The sequence below is a fragment of the Lonchura striata genome, chromosome 17 (assembly GCF_050655825.1).
Source record: "Lonchura striata isolate lonStrDom1 chromosome 17, ASM5065582v1, whole genome shotgun sequence".
NCBI classification, from domain to species: domain Eukaryota; kingdom Metazoa; phylum Chordata; class Aves; order Passeriformes; family Estrildidae; genus Lonchura; species Lonchura striata.
In genome coordinates this window covers 8,194,067-8,203,189 of record NC_140719.1, presented here as the reverse complement: position 1 = coordinate 8,203,189, position 9,123 = coordinate 8,194,067, and the positions used below count along the sequence as shown (strand labels likewise).

At 52.3% G+C, this 9,123-nt stretch overlaps 1 protein-coding gene across 1 annotated transcript; it reads left to right on the top strand.

The window, feature by feature from the left end:
* The first annotated feature begins 4,114 nt into the window (after nt 1-4,114).
* LOC146765875 (uncharacterized) lies at nt 4,115-7,933 on the top strand. Its single transcript, XM_085594143.1, has 2 exons — nt 4,115-4,239; nt 5,717-7,933. Exon 2 carries the CDS (start codon nt 5,738-5,740, stop codon nt 7,232-7,234), a length of 1,497 nt encoding a protein of 498 aa, XP_085450269.1. The 5' UTR covers nt 4,115-4,239; nt 5,717-5,737; the 3' UTR covers nt 7,235-7,933.
* Nucleotides 7,934-9,123: the final 1,190 nt, after the last annotated feature.

The window sequence follows — 9,123 nt, the reverse complement described above, 5'->3', positions numbered from 1 at the left end:
CTTGGGTCTATCAGGGCAGCACAAGTTTGAGGTGGGGACAACTTCGGTGTGGGGTCCATCCTTCGATATAAGGATTTTTTGCAGTGAGGCCCCAGCCCAGGGCCAGGGGCCCCTGGGCACATCCTTTTTCCATTTTCCCTGGGAAAGACAACTCAGCAGTCCAGGTTCCTGATGTCAGTTTGTAGGGCTCCCTTGGGTCTATCAGGGCAGCACAAGTTTGAGGTGGGGACAACTTCGGTGTGGGGTCCATCCTTCGATATAAGGATTTTTTGCAGTCCGGGCCAGGGGCCCCGGGCACATCCTTTTTCCATTTTCCCTGGGAAAGAAAACTCAGCAGTCCAGGTTCCTGATGTCAGTTTGTAGGGCTCCCTTGGGTCTATCAGGGCAGCACAAGTTTGAGGTGGGGACAACTTTGGTGTGGGGTCCATCCTTCGATATAAGGATTTTTTGCAGTCAGGGCCAGGGCCCCCTGGGCACATCCTTTTTCCATTTTCCCTGGGAAAGAAAACTCAGCAGTCCAGGTTCCTGATGTTAGTTTGTAGGGCTCCCTTGGGTCTATCAGGGCAGCACAAGTTTGAGGTGGGGACAACTTCGGTGTGGGGTCCATCCTTCGATATACGGATTTTTTGCAGTGAGGCCCCAGCCCAGGGCCAGGGGCCCCTGGGCACATCCTTTTTCCATTTTCCCTGGGAAAGACAACTCAGCAGTCCAGGTTCCCGATGTCAGTTTGTAGGGCTCCCTTGGGTCTATCAGGGCAGCACAAGTTTGAGGTGGGGACAACTTCGGTGTGGGGTCCATCCTTCGATATAAGGATTTTTTGCAGTCCGGGCCAGGGGCCCCGGGCACATCCTTTTTCCATTTTCCCTGGGAAAGAAAACTCAGCAGTCCAGGTTCCTGATGTCAGTTTGTAGGGCTCCCTTGGGTCTATCAGGGCAGCACAAGTTTGAGGTGGGGACAACTTTGGTGTGGGGTCCATCCTTCGATATAAGGATTTTTTGCAGTCAGGGCCAGGGGCCCCTGGGCACATCCTTTGGCCGTTTTCCCTGGGAAAGAAAACTCAGCAGTCCAGGTTCCTGATGTCAGTTTGTAGGGCTCCCTTGGGTCTATCAGGGCAGCACAAGTTTGAGGTGGGGACAACTTCGGTGTGGGGTCCATCCATCGATATAAGGATTTTTACAGTCAGGGCCAGGGGCCCAGGGCCAGGGGCCCCTGGGCACATCCTTTTTCCATTTTCCCTGGGAAAGAAAACTCAGCAGTCCAGGTTGCTGATGTCAGTTTGTAGGGCTCCCTTGGGTCTATCAGGGCAGCACAAGTTTGAGGTGGGGACAACTTTGGTGTGGGGTCCATCCTTCGATATAAGGATTTTTTGCAGTCAGGGCCAGGGGCCCAGGGCCAGGGGCCCCTGGGCACATCCTTTTTCCATTTTCCCTGGGAAAGAAAACTCACCAGTCCAGGTTCCTGATGTCAGTTTGTAGGGCTCCCTTGGGTCTATCAGGGCAGCACAAGTTTGAGGTGGGGACAACTTTGGTGTGGGGTCCATCCTTCGATATAAGGATTTTTTGCAGTCAGGGCCAGGGAACCCCGGGCACATCCTTTTTCCATTTTCCCTGGGAAAGAAAACTCAGCAGTCCAGGTTCCTGATGTCAGTTTGTAGGGCTCCCTTGGGTCTATCAGGGCAGCACAAGTTTGAGGTGGGGACAACTTTGGTGTGGGGTCCATCCTTCGATATAAGGATTTTTTGCAGTCAGGGCCAGGGGCCCAGGGCCAGGGGCCCCTGGGCACATCCTTTTTCCATTTTCCCTGGGAAAGAAAACTCAGCAGTCCAGGTTCCTGATGTCAGTTTGTAGGGCTCCCTTGGGTCTATCAGGGCAGCACAAGTTTGAGGTGGGGACAACTTCGGTGTGGGGTCCATCCTTCGATATAAGGATTTTTTGCAGTCCGGGCCAGGGGCCCCTGGGCACATCCTTTTTCCATTTTCCCTGGGAAAGAAAACTCAGCAGTCCAGGTTCCTGATGTCAGTTTGTAGGGCTCCCTTGGGTCTATCAGGGCAGTACAAGTTTGAGGTGGGGACAACTTTGGTGTGGGGTCCATCCTTCGATATAAGGATTTTTTGCAGTCAGGGCCAGGGGCCCCTGGGCACATCCTTTGGCCATTTTCGCTGGGAAAGAAAACTCAGCAGTCCAGGTTCCTGATGTCAGTTTGTAGGGTTCCCTTGGGTCTATCAGGGCAGCACAAGTTTGAGGTGGGGACAACTTTGGTGTGGGGTCCATCCTTCGATATAAGGATTTTTTGCAGTCAGGGCTAGGGGCCCCTGGGCACATCCTTTGGCCATTTTCGCTGGGAAAGAAAACTCAGCAGTCCAGGTTCCTGATGTCAGTTTGTAGGGCTCCCTTGGGTCTATCAGGGTAGCACAAGTTTGACGTGGGGACAACTTCGGTGTGGGGTCCATCCTTCGATATAAGGATTTTTTGCAGTCAGGGCCAGGGGCCACTGGGCACATCCTTTTTCCATTTTCCCTGGGAAAGAAAACTCAGCAGTCCAGGTTCCTGATGTCAGTTTGTAGGGCTCCCTTGAGTCTGTCAGGGCAGCACAAGTTTGAGGTGGGGACAACTTCGGTGTGGGGTCCATCCTTCGATATAAGGATTTTTGCAGTCAGGGCCAGGGGCCCAGGGCCAGGGGCCCCTGGGCACAACCTTTTTCCATTTTCCCTGGGAAAGAAAACTCAGCAGTCCAGGTTCTTGATGTCAGTTTGTAGGGCTCCCTTGGGTCTATCAGGGCAGCACAAGTTTGAGGTGGGGACAACTTTGGTGTGGGGTCCATCCTTCGATATAAGGATTTTTTGCAGTCAGGGCCAGGGGCCCCTGGGCACATCCTTTGGCCATTTTCGCTGGGAAAGAAAACTCAGCAGTCCAGGTTCCTGATGTCAGTTTGTAGGGTTCCCTTGGGTCTATCAGGGCAGCACAAGTTTGAGGTGGGGACAACTTTGGTGTGGGGTCCATCCTTCGATATAAGGATTTTTTGCAGTCAGGGCTAGGGGCCCCTGGGCACATCCTTTGGCCATTTTCGCTGGGAAAGAAAACTCAGCAGTCCAGGTTCCTGATGTCAGTTTGTAGGGCTCCCTTGGGTCTATCAGGGTAGCACAAGTTTGAGGTGGGGACAACTTTGGTGTGGGGTCCATCCTTCGATATAAGGATTTTTTGCAGTCAGGGCCAGGGGCCCAGGGCCAGGGGCCCCTGGGCACATCCTTTTGTTGCAGTCATGCTGGCATGGTAGCATAGAGGATTGTTTTAGAAAGGCCTTGGGAATGGTAAACTGAGGAAAAGGATACATTCATGTATGCCCCATTGTTTTAGAAAGGCTTTGGGAATGAGAAACTGAGGGAAAAGATACATTTATGTATGCTCCACTGTTTCGGGAAAGTCCCGCTTCAGCATTCCTCTGTAGACCCCCTTCTCCCCACCCCTGAGCAGTTCCCATTGGACCTGGCCCCTGGGGTGGTTCTGATGTGCCTTAGCTGAACACTGTCTCTATTGTTTAAGACCTTATCTCTTAATTTTGCTGTATAAAACTGTATCTGGGCAATAGCCCAGGGCCTTTGGTCACTGCAATGCTTCAGGCAATACAATCTCTCTGGACAAGCATACCATTGGTCTCTCTTGGTCTCTTTATCTCGAACCCTTGCGGCGACTGAGGCAGCGCCGCAGCTCGGACCGTGCTAACCCAGACGCTGCCTGGTGAACCCAGGGCAGCGGGACCGCGGAAAACCCCGGCCCCAGGAGGGGACAGCTAGCCGGAGGGTCCCGGGGGGCCGGGGAGGGACGGGGGACAGCGGCGAGTAACCCCCGAGAGCAAAGTGGCGGTCGAAAGAGAAGCGACAAGTGGCGCACCAACGTTGGGCTTTGCACTGGTCTGAGCAAGCCTGCCCCAGCCGTCGTGGACAGTGCACTGGCTAGGAGCTTTTCCAGACACTTTGCAGTGTCACCGCGAGCTACAGAGCGGTGAGCGGTGTGAATAAATCGCTACGCAGGCTGTCGGCTCCGCGGGGAGAAGCTCTGGGATCACGCTGGTGGTGTGAGGCACTTGCCTCTCCACACAGCCCAGCAGGACTGTTGCCGTGGAGACAGACGCCGATTTCTGTCCGGCGAGGTCGTCACGGGTCGGACGGCACCTCTCCACACCCGGGAGACCGCCCGGGGTTCGGGAACCGTTGCTGCAGTGGTGTCTAAAGGACGGCGGTGGGTGAGTCTCGGTACTGGGGGGCAGGGGCCCGGCCAGGAGACATCGGCTCCTGTGTGCCCGTGGGGGGACACGCCAGCGCGCAGGCGTGACGGGAGTCTCCGTCGTAGCTTTAGAACTTTGGGTTTGCTGCAGTAATTGGTTGAGATTTGCTGTGAAGCCAGCCATGGGTGTTAGGCTGACTACACAGCAGAAAGAGATTTATAAACAAGTTCAGGAGCCCCTGCTGAGTGCAGGTGTCAAATTTCCTAAGAGCCTTGTGAAAGAGTTTGTCAGATGGTTATCAGTAAGTTTTCCAGAAATAACAGAGCAAGTAGTGAGAGAAAGACGATTTTGGAAGCGTGTTGGTGCAGTGCTGAGTGAAAGGACAAAGGCAGGAGATCCCTCAGTGAAAGAAGGTTTTATGAGAATGTTTTTGGTCATTTACGATGTTGTGAAAGAGAGTGCGGACACTCAGGGCGCCCAGGGAGCAGAAAAGCGCCCTGTTGCGTCTCCTGTGTCCCCCCGCACCCCCTGCGGTGAGAAAACTAACTGTGCAGATGTAGATTTAGTTTCTAACCCTTCTCCGCCTCCTGCTTTTGCTCCCACAGCTGAAAATCCATGCTTTGCACCCCCCATCTCCCCCGTGCAGCCCCCACAAGATGGAGGCGGCCACGCGGTTTTCCCTTCTCTATCCCCGCATTCCCTGCTCCCTGTGCCAGCCCAGAACATGCCCCCAGCCCTCGCATTCCCCCCTCCGCCTGTCCCTGACCCCAACCCCTCCTCCCTTGCGGCGGTTCAGCCCACATTCCAGCCCCCGGTCCAGCCCTCAGCTCCTCCTCTCGCAGTTCCATCACCACCCCCTGTCCCTGTCCCTGTCCCTGCCCCGCTCCACGCAGCCCCACCGGCTGCGGCCACTCCCTCACAAGCTGGCCCTCCTCCTCCTCCCTCTCCCTCTCCCGGTTTCCCTGGCAACGGCAGCGCCCAGGCTGTCAGCCGGGAAGTGCTCAGAGAGACCGAGCCTGCGTTCTTAGCCCCTGTGATTTATAATGCCAGGGGACAGAACGCCAAATGGGAGCCCCTTTCGTATGATAGTATTAGGGAACTTTGCAAAACGAAGCGTGAGTTTGGGGAAAGAAGTGAATTTTTTAAGAGCATTTTGAAAGCTACGCTATGCTCCAAGACATTTGTCCCCGCTGATTTGAAACGTCTTTTCAGTTGCTTGCTCCCTCAGTCAGAGTTTAGATTGTGGGAAAGAACGTGGAAAAGACTTGCAGCAAATCTCCTCCCTGAGATTCTGCAAAGTCCAAGCCTTTCCACAGATATAGAGGATGAAGAAATCACTTTAGAACATCTAGTGGGTGAGGGTGATTGGAGCCAAGCTGAAAAGCAAGCAGCAGGCATTCCCAGAGCAGTGTTAGACCTGTCCAGGGATGCAGCAGAACGTGCATTTTTTAATATGCCTTCTAAAGACCCTGTTGTCTCATATACCACTTTAAAGCAGTCTGTTTCAGAACCATTCATGGATTTTGTGGATCGAGTGCGAGCCTCTGTGGAAAAGAGGGTGCAAAATCCAGAGCTCCAAGACCAACTTACATTAGAACTGGTCACCACAAATGCAAATGAAGTCTGTCAGCGAATCATCCTGGCTCTTCCATCATCGCCTCCCCCCACACTCGATCAGCTCATCAAGGAGTGCACCAGGAAAGCTATGCTGATGACAGAGGACTCAGTGATAAAACCACGGGAAAGGGTGGTTGCTTCAGCAGCAGCAACCCCGAGGACTCCAGGGTCCGAAGGGCCTCCTCGACAAGGGGGGAAAGTGGGAGGGGGGAGAATCATTTTCCTTTATACTGGCAGAGCAAAATGTATCTTTTTCAGAGTTAGTTCACTTTGTTGTATGATTTTATCTTTCTTTCAGACTAGCAGAATGTCAATTTCCACATTCCTGCTCATCGTTTGGTTCCAGGGAATGGTCATCTACCCTTCCACGGTGGATGCATGGATTGTTCCACAGCCCAAGAAAAATGTGTGGGTCATGCTAGCCCAAGCCTTGCAACAGGATCATATGTGTTTATCCACTGCCTCAGCAGAAAATCCGATGTCCACATGTTTAATAGGGGTTCCAAGTAAGGAGGATGAGTTTCCAATTGGTCTGGTCCGTTTGCAAAAGCAGGTGAACGAAAATAAAATACCTAAAGGTGCAGGACAAGTTGAAGCACAAGTGCGAAATCCCCTCATTTTGTGGCAAGGGTGGGTTTCACATTTGCCCACTGCTGAGGGGGAGCCCCAGGAATTAGAACTCCTAGGCTCTGCAAAAGCTGAATTTTGCATTCAATTTGATTTTTCCCCAACCAAAGAAGTAAAATTATATGAGCATGTCAAACAGTACAAAGTAGAATTCAGAGCAGGTCAATGGTGCACAGCTGTCTACAAGCTGAAATTTGCATCCACCACTGATTTCCGTCCACGCAAGCTGGACAAGGGAATGTTTCTTATCTGTGGGGACAGAGCGTACCCAGGAATCCCATCTCGTCTTATTGGAGGTCCATGTACTTTTGGGCATCTGACCCTTGCTTCCCCCAACATGACCCAAATTCCAATTGGGCAAGCAAAAAGTGGGAAAAAAATTACTAAGCGGAGTGCAAGCCAATTTGATGAACATTGTGATGCAGAAATTTATCATTGGGCAAAATCCAAAAGAGTTGCTGTCTCTGTGTTTTTACCATGGGTTGCAGCAGCCAAAGCATTGAGTGAATTAGGCAATCTAGAATGCTGGGTGACCAAGCAGGCAAATTTAACATCAGCAGCCCTGAGTGACCTCCTAGAAGACGAGGAAATAACCAGGAAGGCTACCCTCCAAAATAGGGCAGCTATTGATTTCCTGCTGTTGGCACATGGTCATGGATGTAAAGAATTTGATGGGTTGTGTTGTTTTGATCTGTCATCTAAAGGACAGTGTCCACTCGTCCATTCAGGAAATGAGAAGCCTCATTGGGAATGTGAAGCAAGAAAATGAGGATTGGTTTAAAAATCTGTTCAAAGACTGGGACCTTTCTGGGTGGGCAGTGTCTCTTTTAAAAGACATCTTTTACTTTCTAGTTGCATTGTTTTTAGTTCTGTTAGCATTTGGAATTCTGAAGCGGATCGTCTCCAAGGTCATCACCTCGAAGCCGAAGGCTTCTGTGCCGGTTTTCATCGCTGCTGCCGCCACGGAAAGCGATTGGTGGGAAGACGACAAGCAGAAAGACACTGCAGTTTAAGAGCCACAGTTTACCTTCTCCCAAGGCATCGTTCATCTTAGTAATTGAAAAGCGGGGAATTGTTGCAGTCATGCTGGCATGGTAGCATAGAGGATTGTTTTAGAAAGGCCTTGGGAATGGTAAACTGAGGAAAAGGATACATTCATGTATGCCCCATTGTTTTAGAAAGGCTTTGGGAATGAGAAACTGAGGGAAAAGATACATTTATGTATGCTCCACTGTTTCGGGAAAGTCCCGCTTCAGCATTCCTCTGTAGACCCCCTTCTCCCCACCCCTGAGCAGTTCCCATTGGACCTGGCCCCTGGGGTGGTTCTGATGTGCCTTAGCTGAACACTGTCTCTATTGTTTAAGACCTTATCTCTTAATTTTGCTGTATAAAACTGTATCTGGGCAATAGCCCAGGGCCTTTGGTCACTGCAATGCTTCAGGCAATACAATCTCTCTGGACAAGCATACCATTGGTCTCTCTTGGTCTCTTTATCTCGAACCCTTGCGGCGACTGAGGCAGCGCCGCAGCTCGGACCGTGCTAACCCAGACGCTGCCTGGTGAACCCAGGGCAGCGGGACCGCGGAAAACCCCGGCCCCAGGAGGGGACAGCTAGCCGGAGGGTCCCGGGGGGCCGGGGAGGGACGGGGGACAGCGGCGAGTAACCCCCGAGAGCAAAGTGGCGGTCGAAAGAGAAGCGACACCTTTTTCCATTTACGCTTGGAAAGAAAACTCAGCAGTCCAGGTTCCTGATGTCAGTTTGTAGGGCTCCCTTGGGTCTATCAGGGCAGCACAAGTTTGAGGTGGGGACAACTTCGGTGTGGGGTCCATCCTTCGATATAAGGATTTTTTGCAGTCAGGGCCAGGGGCCCCTGGGCACATCATTTTTCCATTTTCCCTGGGAAAGAAAACTCAGCAGTCCCGGTTCCTGATGTCAGTTTGTAGGGCTCCCTTGGGTCTATCAGGGCAGCACAAGTTTGAGGTGGGGACAACTTTGGTGTGGGGTCCATCCTTCGATATAAGGATTTTTTGCAGTCAGGGCCAGGGGCCCCTGGGCACATCCTTTTTCCATTTTCCCTGGGAAAGAAAACTCAGCAGTCCAGGTTCCTGATGTCAGTTTGTAGGGCTCCCTTGGGTCTATCAGGGCAGCACAAGTTTGAGGTGGGGCCAACTTTGGTGTGGGGTCCATCCTTCGATATAAGGATTTTTTGCAGTCAGGGCCAGGGGCCCCTGGGCACATCCTTTTTCCATTTTCCCTGGGAAAGAAAACTCAGCAGTCCAGGTTCCTGATGTTAGTTTGTAGGGCTCCCTTGGGTCTATCAGGGCAGCACAAGTTTGAGGTGGGGACAACTTCGGTGTGGGGTCCATCCTTCGATATAAGGATTTTTTGCAGTGAGGCCCCAGCCCAGGGCCAGGGGCCCCTGGGCACATCCTTTTTCCATTTTCCCTGGGAAAGAAAACTCACCAGTCCAGGTTCCTGATGTCAGTTTGTAGGGCTCCCTTGGGTCTATCAGGGCAGCACAAGTTTGAGGTGGGGACAACTTCGGTGTGGGGTCCATCCTTCGATATAAGGATTTTTTGCAGTCAGGGCCAGGGGCCCCGGGCACATCCTTTTTCCATTTTCCCTGGGAAAGAAAACTCAGCAGTCCAGGTTCCTGA